At 31.7% G+C, this 14,830-nt stretch overlaps 2 protein-coding genes across 3 annotated transcripts; one reads left to right on the top strand and one right to left on the bottom strand.

Annotated features, from left to right (window-relative positions):
• Positions 1–5,928: 5,928 nt before the first annotated feature.
• On the top strand, positions 5,929–6,686 carry LOC116017019 (protein phosphatase 1 regulatory subunit INH3). Its single transcript, XM_031257524.1, has one exon. The coding sequence runs from the start codon at positions 6,027–6,029 to the stop codon at positions 6,396–6,398; it is 372 nt and encodes a 123-aa protein (XP_031113384.1). The 5' UTR covers positions 5,929–6,026; the 3' UTR covers positions 6,399–6,686.
• A 1,749-nt stretch (positions 6,687–8,435) lies between these two features.
• On the bottom strand, positions 8,436–11,042 carry LOC116017658 (F-box protein At1g30790-like). 2 transcript variants are annotated; one of them, XM_031258281.1, is made up of 2 exons: positions 10,776–11,042; positions 8,436–9,996 (listed from the first exon to the last, which is right to left on the bottom strand). In XM_031258281.1, exon 2 carries the CDS (start codon positions 9,969–9,971, stop codon positions 8,748–8,750), a length of 1,224 nt encoding a protein of 407 aa, XP_031114141.1. In that variant the 5' UTR covers positions 9,972–9,996; positions 10,776–11,042; the 3' UTR covers positions 8,436–8,747. The 2 variants fall into 2 exon arrangements, with proteins under 2 accessions (XP_031114141.1, XP_031114140.1); XM_031258280.1 differs by having other exon boundaries at positions 8,436–9,999; positions 10,776–11,041.
• Between the last annotated feature and the right edge of the window lie 3,788 nt (positions 11,043–14,830).

Raw genomic sequence — 14,830 nt, 5'->3', positions numbered from 1 at the left:
TATATATATATATATATATATATGTATATGTATGTATATATTCCGCATGAATTTTAATAACCCGTGTGGCCCAAATTAATAAACTTGAATATGTTTGTAGAGTGACAAAGTAAGAATTAGACAACGAATGTGTAAGAATTAGGACAATATGGCTAATCACAAAGATAATGTTGTATTAAATCCAATATAATGCTATTACAAGGAGAAGTTTACGTAATAACAAGACAAAGTGTGTTCTTAGGACAAGATGTGTCTTAATGAGACATATGAGTGTTTTTATACCCTCATTCGGCTCTAACCACCACCACGAAAGGAGGCGGGCGGTTGAAACAACTTTGGACCATGATTGGTGCCAAGAAGATCGCGTCAACCAATGAGTTGATTTATGCTATAATATTTACTTATTTGTACAAAAAAAACAATATTAAAATAAAGGCAAATTGCAAATTCTTAATATAATAATAATGATCGGATAATAACAAGAGTGATTATTATTAATAAAGGCAAATTGCAATGAAAGGAAAGTGATGCCAATTGCAATGATTTAATAAAGGCAAATTGCATACAATAAAAGAGAAATTGCATGCTAACATACATTATAAAAAGGCAATAATTCTTAATCGGTGAAAAATGGTAAATTGATTTAATTTAAAATAATAACAGGAGTGATTATTATTAATAATTAATTTAAAAATTTAAATTAATTATAATTTAATAAGTTATGAATTATAATTTTAGTTTACGCAATTTTGAATAGTTGGCAAATTGAATATTCTTAATATAATAATAATAATAATAATAATAATAATAATAATAATAATAATAATTATTATTATTATTATTATTATTATTATTATTATTATTATTAATAAAGGCAAATTGCATACTAACATACTTTATGAAAAAAGGCAATATTTCTTAATCGGTGAAAAACGGTAATTGATTTAATATATATATATATATATATATATATATATATATATAGAGAGAGAGAGAGAGAGAGAGAGAAGTGATTGTCAAAATTTTCCCGCCCAAACTGCAGGGCATTTTAGTAATAACATAATGAATATAATTAAATTAAACTAATTCTTAATTCTGAATTCGTAATCGGATAATAACATGAGTGATTATTATTAATAAAGGTAAATTGCATACAGTAAAAGAGAAATTGCATACTAACATACATTATAAAAAGTGCAATTCTTAATCGTTGAAAAACGGTAAATTAATTTAAAATAATAACACACACACACACACACACACACATATATATATATAATAATAGAAGTGATTGTCAAAATTTTTCCGCCCAAACTGCAGGGCATTTTAGTAATAACATAATGAATATAATTAAATTAAATTAATTCTTAATCCTAAATTCGTAATCGGATAATAACATGAGTGATTATTATTAATAAAGGCAAATTGCATACAATAAAAGAGAAATTGCATACTAACATACATTATAAAAAAGGCAATTTTTAATCGTTGAAAAACGGTAAATTGATTTAAAATAATAACAACAGTAATTATATTATTAATAAAGGCAAATTGCAAATTTTTAATTCTTAATCGAATAATAACAGGAGTGATTATTATTAATAAAGACAAATTGCAATGATTTAATAAAGGCAAATTGCATACAATAAAATAGAAATTGCATGCTAACGTACATTATAAAAAAAGGCAACAATTCTTAATCGGTGAAAAACGGTAAATTGATTTAAAATAATACCATGATTGATTAGACAATAATTCTTAATTGTTGAAAAACGGTAAATTGATTTAAAATAATAATAGGAGTGAGTATCATTAATAAAGGCAAATTGTAAATTCTTAATTCTTAATTCTTAATCGGATAATAACAGGAGTAATTATATTATAAATAAAGGCAAATTGCAATGATTTAATACAGGCAAATTGGATACAATAAAATAGAAATTACATGCTAACGTACATTAGAAAAAAAGAGGAAATAATTCTTAATCGGTGAAAAACGGTAAATTGATTTAAAATAATAACAGGATTGATTATTATTAATAAAGGCAAATTGCAAATTATTAATTCTTAATTCTTAATAATAATAATGATCGGATAATTATGTATTCCCATAATTAAATGACAGAATATATAAAGAATGCATGCAGTATCATTTAGTTGTCATATTACATATAAAAATAATTTTTTTTTGAAATATAAAATAATAAATTTAGTTTTAGTATATATTTATTATAGTTTGAAAATGAGTTGGGTAAAATATGTAAACATGTAAATGAAATTTATTTCCTTTAATTCCTAACACAACGTATATAAAGTGTAATTATATGTATCAACATCAATATTGACTATTAACTTTAAATGTAATAAATTAATTATAATAAACGTTTTATATTAAAATTTAATAAAAAGAAAGTATTAAATGTTATCCTCATGGGTAGACTAATATAAAAAGGTAAAAACTTGTGTGACTATCCATGAGACGGGTCGGATCAATATTAAATATATATAATACTTATACCATCAATCTAATACTAAATCAAAAATAGAATGTTTATTACTTTTATGGAAAAATTAATACTTTTGAAGAAAAATATAATACTTTTACATCAAAATATAAAAATATTAAAGAAAAATATAATACTTTTACATCAAAATATAAAAATATTACATTTTACTTATATTGGTATACTAAATCAAAAATAGAATGTACATTTTACTTATATTGGTATACTAAATCAAAAATAGAATGTTTATTACTTTTATGGAAAAATTAATACTTTTGAAGAAAAATATAATACTTTTACATCAAAATATAAAAATATTAAAGAAAAATATAATACTTTTACATCAAAATATAAAAATATTACATTTTACTTATATTGGTATACTAAATCAAAAATAGAATGTACATTTTACTTATATTGGTATACTAAATCAAAAATAGAATGCTTATTACTTATATGGAAAAATGTAATATTTTTAAAGAAAAATATAATACTTTTAGATCAAATTATAAAAGTATTACATTTTACTTATATTGGCTCGACCTGACCTCAACATATTGAAGCACAAAGAGTCAACACCACTCCCATTAAGGGTCAATCCCATAACCTTCCATATGGAAGAGTCTCTTCGTGCCACTAGACTACAAGGTCATTGACATGACCCATTTAAAAATATTTAAATTTGAAAGGATATAAATAAGATAATTTGATTATGTCATCTTAGCAAGCCCAATTAATATTGTGGTCCAACTGTACTAATGGCTCATCTTAATCCATAATCCAATTAAGAATATGATCCAATTTATCTGATAATATTTATTTGGGCTAGCTCTAATTTATTAAGAAATTCAAGGTCTTTGGCCCATTTCTTGCAAGTACAATTTCAATATCTGCCATGCCACTTCGAGTATATAAATGCAAATTTGCAGTTTTATGCCAATGCCAAATACCTTGTTATCTGATGGCATCACTGTTACCCTTCTAAATAGGAGGTGTCAGGCCAAGGACCTTGTGGTCCAGTGACATCAAACCCTTCCCTTTATACGGGAGGTGGTGGGTTTGAGCCTCAGTGGAGTCAATACTGACTCTTGTGCTTCAATAGGTTGAGAAAGTAGTTATGAACAGATACTGGTGTTAGTTGTACTATTGCTATATCAAATATATTTTTAATAGCAAAATTTAAATCATAATTCATGTTACTGTAAACACAAAAATTTTGAATAATATTTTGGAATTCAAATTTAGTTACATATATGTATTGGGTATGGGTACTTTGAATAATATTTTGGAATTCAAATTTAGTTACATATATGTATCAATATGGGTATGGGTACAAGATCTTTGGATGGTCCTCTAATTCTTCAATTGATATCTTGAACGCTCTATCTGAATTTCAAATGGCTTGATCTTCAAAGAAGAACTTATATGTTTGTAACTTATATGTTTGTTCTTTTGAAGGGCCTCCGGGTTCAAATGACTTGATCTTCAATTGGAGGTTTAGATCAACATAATTGGCAGGATCATTGATCTTCATGGATGTGCTTTTACTTTCAAGATCATGGGGTTTTTATTTTTAGGATCATGATCTCTAAATAAGGTTCAAAGCTATTTTTGTGATTTATCCTACGATGAATACATGGAAAATAGAACTTCTATTTATAGGAGTAATATAAGAGTTTTGATAAGTTCAAACTCTTTCGATATTATCTAATTAACAAATTATATAATATCAATTTTATCCAAAATCTATTTAAATATACTGATATTAAAAAAAAGTCATATTTAACAAATTCTGTGTCAACAAATGCCCCCTTGAGACTTGCTTGTACACCACTTGAGAGCATATACCACTCGAGAGTATGTAGTGCAAGGAAGTCTCGACACTACAGCTCATATGGCGATAATTAAAGATATGAGTCCATTTTTAACTCGTGCCAAGGTGTATCTTGAAAGATATGAGGTTGTTTTAACTCGTGCCAAGGAGCCTTGATGTCTATGAGGTCGTTTTAACTCGTGCAAAGGAGTCTTGATAGATATGAGACCGTTTTAACTCGTGCCAAGGAGTATCATTTAGCTTCTTCCATTTCAAATTTCATATAGGGTTTGCTCCCATATCGGCTGAAATGTATGTGCCTATGAAGAGATTAGAGGAAAGTTGTCCCACTGGGCGTGCCAAAATCTGTAAACACAAAATTTTGAATAATATTTTGGAATTCAAATTTGGTTACATGTATGTATCAATATGGGTATGGGTACAAGATCTCAGGATGGTCCTCCGATTATTCAATTGATATCTTGAACGTTTCATGATTTCAGGTGGCTTAATCTTCAAGGGGCTTTTACTTTCAAGATCATGGAGCTTTTATTTTCAGGATCATATCTTTAAATAAGCTTCAAAGCTATTTCTATGATTTATCCTATGATGAATACATAGAAAATAGAACCCCTATTTATAGCTGTAGGATATAAGAGTTTTGATAAGTTCAAACTCTTTTGATACAGAGTATTATCTAACTAACAAATTAGATAATATCAATATTATCAAAAATTTATTTAAATATACTAATATTAAAAAAAAATCATATTTAGCAAATTTTGTGTGTAACAGTTACATTTCCCTTTTAAAAAGGTTTTTTTTTTTTTTTTTTTCGTTTTATTAAAACAAAAGATTTATAATATGTTATGGTACACAGAGTAATTGTTACTGCATTCATCACACTTTAAATATTTGGTTTAAACTCTTATTAATCAAAGTTATTTATAATTCAAAATTTCATAATATTAAATTAAATATTAATATATAAAATTTATATATTTAGTGATTATGTTAGAAGTACTATTAAAAATTAAATTTAAAAATATTTTTAAAATATTTAATTTAACCAATAAATAATAAATATGTCAAGTAAAGTTGGCTGAGTTAAGCCTTACTTGATTCGAGACGTGACGTTGTGGCTTACAATGAAGTGATGCGGTTAAATGCTTAATGTTCACGTATTTATCATCAATTAATTTTATGTGAGATATGACAACCAGATAATCAAAGAACACTGTGATTAAGTGTGCAGTGAGATATGACAACGAGATAGTCAAAGAAATCTGTAATTAAGCGTGCTGAGAAATAAGCATAATCAAAGAACTATTAAGTGTGCAGTGGGATATGACAACGAGATAGTCAAAGAAATCTGTGATTAAGCGTGTTGAGAAATAAGCACAGTGCAACGCTAAGATCCATCGAGAACTAATTTAGAACGTGGAAACTAAAATAAAAAGTAAATAAGAAAAATGTTTGAAAAAATTTCAGCCAATAAGCTTATTCATAATTCTATAAAATAACATATAAATTAAGATTAAGAGCACACATTGTTTCATTTGTTTGGTTATACTGAAACGCGGTTATAAATCAACAAGAAAACAATTCATACGTCACCCCCATTGACCATTCCGCGAAAATTTGGCCCTTTCTTCGTTGAGACCGCCGAGAATTCCAGAGAGAGAGAGAGAGAGAGAGAGAGAGAGAGAATGGCGACAGCGATTAGGCAATTCCAACCGTCGGCCACCGGAACAGCCACCTTGACTATTACCATAGACGAAGCATCCTCCCAACCTGAGGCCGCATCGTCCTCGTCGTCCTCGTCCTCTCATCAGCGGCCGCGGAACGAAACCCTAGTTCTGACCTTGAAGCCAAAGAAGAAGAAGAAGGTGACCTGGAAGGAAGGGACGGTCGACAACGAGTTCCTCAATAGGAAAAGCTCTAAGAAATGCTGTATTTTTCACAAGGACAAGCCTTTCGACGAAGATTATAGTGATGATGAGGATGAAAACAAAGGTCATTCGAATGATCATCAGCGCAATCACGATCATGGAGGTTGCGGTAACTGCGGAGATCATTGATTGATGGAGATCGTAAGTGTAACAAATTTATGATATAGCCAAAAATGAAAGAGCTTCTATTTTTTGTTTTTATTTTTATTTTTTTGCCGAATTTCAGAGGATTTGGAATATGTTTGTGTAGAAATTCGGAGTATGGTCCGACGGTAATCGGAGATGATGAATTGATGTTATGGCAATTTTTAATTCAGTTCTTCTGGATTCAGATACTCCGAATATAATTTAGTCTCTTTTGTTTGTGAATTATGATTATCTTTAAATCTGAATAGCAGTTTGTATGGATGGTTTGGAGAATTGGAGACATTTTGAGACCCAAATTGCATTTTGAACCTTAATTACTTGTCTGTGTGTTTAGTTGAAAAAATGAATAGAAAATTTGTCTATGATGCACAGATTCTTCATAGTTAAATCAGGTAGAATTCAAGTTTTATCATTGTGTTTTCACGAGGATTCCTCTGAGGGTGTTTTTTGGGTATATTGAAGGGAGCCTAAAAAGTCTCTTTTTAGATAATGGTTTGATTATCAGCATTCAGGGCAGTTGCTTATAAGTGTGTTGGCAGTTTTGAAAAGGCTCAAAATTCATACATTTATCAGAGAACTCTTATCTGTCTTTCCTTCCTAGATTGTGTTTAGTGATATTCGTTATAGTGGTTTTTTGTTGATGATATTAGTAGGTTGTGGGTCTTCTTGGTTTGGGAAATATTACAGATTGTTTTCTACTTGATAATAAAAATAAAAGGTAATCTCATTTTGTGATACATCCGTCATGCTCCTAAGTCTTAACCATTCTATGTGATCAGTATGTGGTAGGTAATATAAGAGTTGCTTAAGTGTGTTGCATTTGTGGATACCGGAGGCTATACAATGTTATGTTACACACTTACACATGACTTCTACTTTGGTAGATGCATTTTTGCTTGCTAGTTGTTGGAATAGTGTGCATATATATGGACAATCAGTTGGTATTTTGCTTGGAATCAACGAAATATAGCTAGAAACTAGTGAATGAGATTGAAGTCTACTTTAGTTTCAATATATATTTCATTCATTCAATTAGGCATTTTGAAACACATTGCTTGTCAAGAAGGTGATGTTTATCATGTCTATTGTTCAAGTGATTGACTGGCCAGCCACCTTATTCTTATCAGCCTAAGCTTTGCTTTCACAGTCACAGGCTCACAGCCTTACTATTGCCCCTTTGTCCATCTTATAATGAACCCCTATAACAGTTGCTGTTATTTTTGTGTCAGAACTCAAACATTGTGTATATGATGGAATGGTTATGGCTTTCAAATTAGCTACACTATATAACCATGGCTTATAATTTCTGCCTTTTTTTTGTTGGCTGCTCTTTTTGCTGTTCAGAAGAGACAAGGAGACACCTATTGATTAGAGTGTGAACTTCAGTGCTGAAATAATTAAATACCAATGATTTTTTCTATTATAATAACAATAATTTCTAATGCAATACATGCAGAAAATTTCATTTCTCACATCATCCAAAAAAGACTGGAGAATTGGTTTCCTGCATAGAAAGAGGAGTGAGAAGCAATGAGCTTCAAGTATTGTACCACTGAATTCAGCTATGTTTTCCATAGTACAAGAAATGTTTTGTTTCCAATTTTCACCACACTTTTACATAAAAGATAACTTTGGTTGTTAAAGTTATCAAGGTGTCCAGTTGATGAAAGACCAAATGCCTAATGAGATCACCTCGCCTAAAATGGGCGAGACGAGTTTGGGACACCTAACCCGAGTTCGGTCCAGATAAAAAAAAAAAAGAGGAATAAAAATCCTTTCCAGAACTCTCTCTCTCTCCCTCTCTCTCTCTATATATATATTATGCTGGCAGTGCACTCTGCTGGACCTGGCATAGTCACCTAGTCAACTAGGCAATTGGAAACATCTCGCCTAGAAAGTCCGACCGTCTTGACAATGCTCAAATTGTCAAGGCACTAATGCATCCATCTATTAAACTATTAAGTAAAGCTTAAAGTATGAAGGTACAAACACCAATATAATATACATTCAGAGATGAAATGAAATCATTCTCAAATCTCAATGGTGTAATAAGCATTAGTAGAGGCCACATAACATTGCATTAACCATAGTTATGATCAGCAGTACCATAAATATCCACCATACAGGGCTCCCTGCCTATCTTTCAATTGGAGAAAAAAAAAAGTTGAAAACTAATATAACAGCATCAAAATTAAATTAGGGTTCTAAGCATTCTAGACTAGTTGCAAATTATTATTTACAGAGGAACAAGATTCAGAAGTAACAGCAGCATACTTGTAATAAAGTGCAGACAGACAGACAGATAGACACAGCTGAATGTATCCTTTTCTCCTATTGACGATGAGGAGTACTGCCAGAGATGAGGGAGTTCACATGAGGAATATAGAACAAGAATTCTTCACCGTTATCTACTTCTTCCTCAAACTCCATATCATCTTGCTCAACATCCCTATCCATCGTTTCAGTGTCAAGATTGACCTCCTTCATCTCATCACTTTCCAGATTGTAAACATATAACAAGTTTCTCCTGTGTCTATTGAACACCATCTCACAGCCCGAAGTGCAAAACGGGATCAATCCGGTAATATCATAGTTCCTATTTATACTATAACGCTTTATCCAATTGTCACCACCTACACCATCCCTCCTCAAAATCCATACCTGAATCAAGTGCATAGTTGCATGAGTAACAAAACTCAATAACCCTCCTCCGACCTCAATCAAGCGATCATTCTTGGTGCTGCTGATTGGCAGAGGAATAGAAAGGAATTTCTCATCATCATATCCCAGTGACACAATATGATTGCACCCGGATCTTTCAGGAAGCCAATATATTGCTCCAATAGCTGAAACAGGCGCATGAAAAATGATTGATCCAAAAGTTGAAGATGGTCCATCCACCGCATGCCATGACCTTGTAGACAGGTTTAGTATCTCACACCTAATGTGATTGAATTTATCGCGGAATAAGTGTACCACTTTATACCCGCCCATCAACTGCCTACGCATGAACCCATACAGATCTGGATGGAAACCAATTGTTCCAAGGGGAAGTTGTATGTGCTTCCTAGTACTGGGATTTATAACCGCTAAGCCTGCATTCTTTTTCATTTTGGTCAATACTAATCCGTTACAAGATGCTAAAATTCTATCTATGTTTTTCAAATATGGCACACAGACTTTCCTGCTCTTGCCACTATGCAATTCCCAGAATTGGAAAAAGAACTTCCTACTCTGTGCATGTGGTTGTCGTGCAAAAGGCAAGGATGTGTTCTCCTCAGTAACAGACTTTAGAGTTAGGAGGACCGTCTCAGACTGGCGAAGATGAGCTTCAATGAAATTTGCACTTGAAATCATGTTGAACAATGTCTTGCAAGCAAAGCTTACCCTGCAAAGTGACTCAGCTGGAAGTAGAAGAAATATATGGAAGAGCAGGTCAAAAGGAATCCATGTTTTGTGAGTTGATGCTTCCATCTCTAACCCACCATCCACCTCCCCTTTCTTTTCATCCAAAAATGCACTCTTTTTTATCTTTTTATATGGCTCTTTTTCCATTCGCAAAAGCTTAGCTCTCTTTCTCCTGCTGTTAACGTGAGAAAGTTACCCAAAGAAAGTAAATGAAAGTAAAAGGAGGGGAGAAACCATTAACCAGAGAGCATGAATGGCATGTATACTATTACAAAATGATGAAGATCACAACAAGATGATTACAGGAGTAAAATGACACACGAATGTTAATAAAATCTACATGTACCAAGTCTACTTAGTTCTTCAAACTGAAATTCCAACAATTACAAGAACAAAGATGCTTCATGATATGCCAAACTTACATCACATTGGCATGGATAAGAAGTGAATATAGTCAGTAGAATGAGATAGCCAAGAGTCCAATTGCAAATAATCTATACACCTCATTCCTTCAATAGATTTCAAGTTGTTATCCCCACATAGGAAATAAATGCACCAAAAACACAACTGTTTCTCCTTGTTTACCCCTTAAAATCCTAGAGTTAAGTAAATGTATGCTGTTTTGCTAAACACTGAAAATGAAAGCACAAACTTAAACAAAAACAACCAAGAGAAAAGTGAAATTCCAGACAAAATAAAGGAACCCTTGGTAATTTTGCCCAATTTCACAGGGTTAAGCAACCCTGTCCGTACAGAATCACCAAAAACCGGTTCTACGGACACAAACACACACCCACGCATGAATACACAAACATGATCACAGATTGAAGCATGCCATGTCCCTATGATCATGCAATCTTGACAGAATTTCCCAAGAAACTGCCATCAATCATGGCGGAAATTCAAGGAACGCTCAAACAAAGATCAAGATTCATCAAAAAAATGAAATACCTGAAGACAATTCCGTCTTCTCTGAGGCGATTGCCGGAGAACAGGGAGTCGGCGTAGCAGAGGGTTTATTGGTTTGTCTACACACTACATTGAGAGTAGCGGAAATCACAGAGATCAACTGGACATCTGGACTTGAGCTTGACTTGGAAAAAGGAATTTGCGCTTTGTTTATTGTCACACTGGCCTTTTCTCATAGGCTGCTGCTTTATTGTGCTTTTGACCCAATTGCAATTTGGCATTTTCAGTGATGTGAGAATTCTTTACTAATTTAGGAGGAATATAACATTGCTAAGGAACTCATCATTGTTTCCTTTTGGGTGAAATCATTTTATCTCAACCGCTTATAATATTACAATCTTGATCACCATAGCCACAAATTATTATATGGTGCCTATCATGGTGTGGCCAATAAAATAAGATAATGTTCAAATTTTTGTAATAAATCTTATATCAATTTGGAGTTTTAATTTATAGTATGAATGATCAATTCTTAAGTAATTAATAAATACAAAATATGATAACATACCATATACTCTACGAGAATTTTTTTTTTTTTGGTCAAAACAATAAAAGATTTTTATTGTCATTAGTTTATAAAATACGCATTACACTCGTGACAAATTTAAAACTTCCTAAAATCAAAGAATTACAATACAATAACCTTTGCAATTAGATATGTCAAAATGCGTCCAATCCAATAGGTTATGGTCCAGTTTTTAGTAGTGTTGCAAAAATCCCGCCTAGGCATCGATTAATTCCCGCCTAGGTACTAGGTGCCAGTAGACCGCCTAGCGTATCACCTTAAATGGTAGTTTAGGCGGTTGGCTGGCTAGGAGACCGCCTAGGCCGCCTAAGTATTGCCTAGGCCGCTTAGGCGCTGACCGCCTAGGCCGACTAGACTGCCTAGTAAGCCAATTAACTATTGTTCTTTTTTGTTAATGACTTATTTTACTCTAAACAATATCGTTTTGAGCGAAATAACGTTAAATTGTACAAACTCTAGATAGTTTTTAGGTTAATATTTAATATTTTAGTATTAACTAAACTATTATATAATTTATAATTATTACTTTAAAAAATTAAAATACTTGAACAAATTTTTTGAAAAATAAAAAAAAAATAAAAAATACGTGGGCACCTTGGCGCCGATTAATCCCTGCTTAGGTGCTAGCCGCTCCCCAATCGCCCGAGGAGCGCCTAGCGATTTTTCAACCATGAGTTTGTAGACGGGAATATCATAAAGTCTTCAACCCGGCCCGATCCAACACTATCTACTTAGCTTGTAGGGGGTACCTAGGTTATACGGGTGGGCCCAGTAACCCGCAAACCAACAATCATAACCCGCCACCCCCACTCCCACCCAGTGCCCCACCCTTGCCCAAGTTTATTTAAATACTACTCCATAGCCTTTTTGTACGTGCGATATACAAAAATTTATGTCAAATATTAAAACATTGATAAATATAAATAATTAAAAATTATAGTTCAAGTTATATATACACAAATAATATAATACATGTATTATATACACATTACACACACATATGATTTACCATTCATAGAAAATTAATTAAAATATAATCAATAATTAAATTAATCATATAATTAATGATTTTAGTAAAGTGATAATTAAATAATAGGAAAAAGATATGATAGATTATGGGTGAGCAAAAAAACCGGACCGACCGAAAAACCGACGACCGAAAACTGAACCGACCGAATATTTTGTTTCTCAGTTCGATTTCGGTTATTAAGGTCAAAAAATTTGGTTATTTCTGTTTTTCGGTCGGTTATCAGTTTTATCTCACTAAACTACTATTGTACTTGAAGACATTAATTTTAATTGATTTTAAATACTAAGATATTATTTTTTTCCCCTTAATAATGTAGTCTTTTAGCATTAATCAAATAAATAAAATAAATTTCGCTATTTTACTAAAAAAAATTTCGGTTATATTTAACTGACCGAAACCGACCGAAAACCGTCGGTTTTGGTTATATCGGTTATGAATGTTGGTCAGTCGGTTTTCGGTCAGTTATGAAGGTTCAGTTAAAATTTCGATTATTTCGATTATTAACCGAAAACCGACCGATGCTCACTCCTATGATAGATATAAGTGTATAGTAATAATGATGGAGTCATCAATGTTAGAATTAAATACTAACAGAGTTAGAATGGTGTAAGGGTAATTTTGTCTAAAAAGAATGTAGTAGGGACAATTTTGTCATTTTGTCCAATAAAATTGAAGTGTACAACATTTAATGTAAAATGTATACCATTATTAAAATACAAAAACGGACGTAAATCAATGATATAACTTGGATTGAGACTTATTATGTTTTTAAATTTAGATATTTTTAGTTTAAATGGATTTGTATTAGTATTTAAAAATATTGTTCATAGAAAAAATTAAACTCTTACCTTTCAATTAATCTACTCTAGTCATAATTAGAACAATTATGCTAAGGGTACTTGTTGAACTTTTTTGTATAGTTGTATACCCCATATTGATTTAAATCACTCACAAACATTATTTGGATTAAATAAGAACTTAGGTGTATGAGAGAACTATGAACAAACCAGAGTCATCCATCTGGACAGATATGACGATTTTAAAGTATGGAGATATGGATAAACACAGTGACATTTGTGTAAATAACTTGAACTTTAAGTCCAAATAACAACACTATGGAATACACTTAACAACACTATAGAGTGCATCTCGTGATACAAATAGGTGTTGTGAAATTGTTCACCATTTAAATTTAGCTTTTTAAATTTAGTTTAGAAGTTCACTTTAGAGTCTAGTGGTTATGGTTTGCCTTTAGAGTGCACATATTAACAATATAAAGTATATCCAATAACAGTATACAAGTACACATAATGATATCATTTTATTACACTAAATGTGAAAGTTAATTGCACTTATGGTTCATCTTTTAAAATTTATGGTTTAATTTTTTAAATTTAGTTTAGGGGTTCACTTTTTATAATAGTCTTTATTTATTTCTTTATCTATTTATTTATTATTGTGTTTTCAGTTTGCTTTTGTGGCATAGTTAGGAATTTTATTTGTTAGTAGGGGTCAGCTGGATTTATTGGGCATACCCCACACCCCCTCTACTTAGAAATATGATATTAACTCAGTACTAAAATTCATGTTTTATCTATTTGTTAGTAGGGGTCAGCTGGATTTATGCTTTATCTATTTTTTTTTTTGTTTTTTAAAATTCATGTTTTATGTTATTTTTTTTTTCAGGATGGCGAATGAGTATAATTTTCATAAGAATGTTTGGTTAGATAGACTATATAATATTAGGGAGATGTGGTGTCCTACATTTAGCAAATAGTATTTCTCTGGTGGTATTTTATCCTCACAAAGGAGTGAGTCTACTAATCACTCGATTTCTAGAAGACTTTCAAAAACAGCTGGATTGTGTGATTTTTTTTTAAAATTTGTTTGGTAGTGTGGTTTCTGAGTGGAGGAGTAGGGAGAGTGGTGAAGATGCTCGTTGTTCTCAAGGTGTGCCTAGAATGGCTATGAATTATGTGAAGCTACTTTCACATGCTAGAGATGTTTACACAATTGAGATATACTATCTATTTGAGGAACAGTTCTTGAAAGGTTCTCCATGCCATCAAGAATTGGTGGGGGTTAGTGGCGAAGTAATCAAATATCATGTTTGGCGTCCTGATATTGATTTGATTCGTCATGAGGTTTGTTTTATAGTTAAGGACTTGGTTGGATATGTCATGTAGTTGCAAGATGTTTCCAGAGATGGGTATTCTGTGCTCTCATTTTCTTCGCATTTTAAATATTCATTGTGATGCAACAATCCCTGATAAGTATATTCTTAAAAGATGAACGAAAAAGGTTCTTGAAGACAAAACAGTAGATAGTGTTTGTTACTCAAATGTTTTTGGTGTTGCTTCATCAGTTTGGGTTATACAAATGGGTAGGAAGTTTCAGCGGTTGGTTTTATCTAGCCAAGATAATTGTAAAGCTCGGAAAGCATGTGAAGATGTATTTGAGGATGCCAAGAGGAAAATTGAA

Source organism: Ipomoea triloba, chromosome 4 (assembly GCF_003576645.1).
Source record: "Ipomoea triloba cultivar NCNSP0323 chromosome 4, ASM357664v1".
NCBI lineage: Eukaryota > Viridiplantae > Streptophyta > Magnoliopsida > Solanales > Convolvulaceae > Ipomoea > Ipomoea triloba.
The sequence above is the reverse complement of the archived record's forward strand: the minus strand, read 5'-3'. Positions and strand labels throughout refer to the sequence as shown.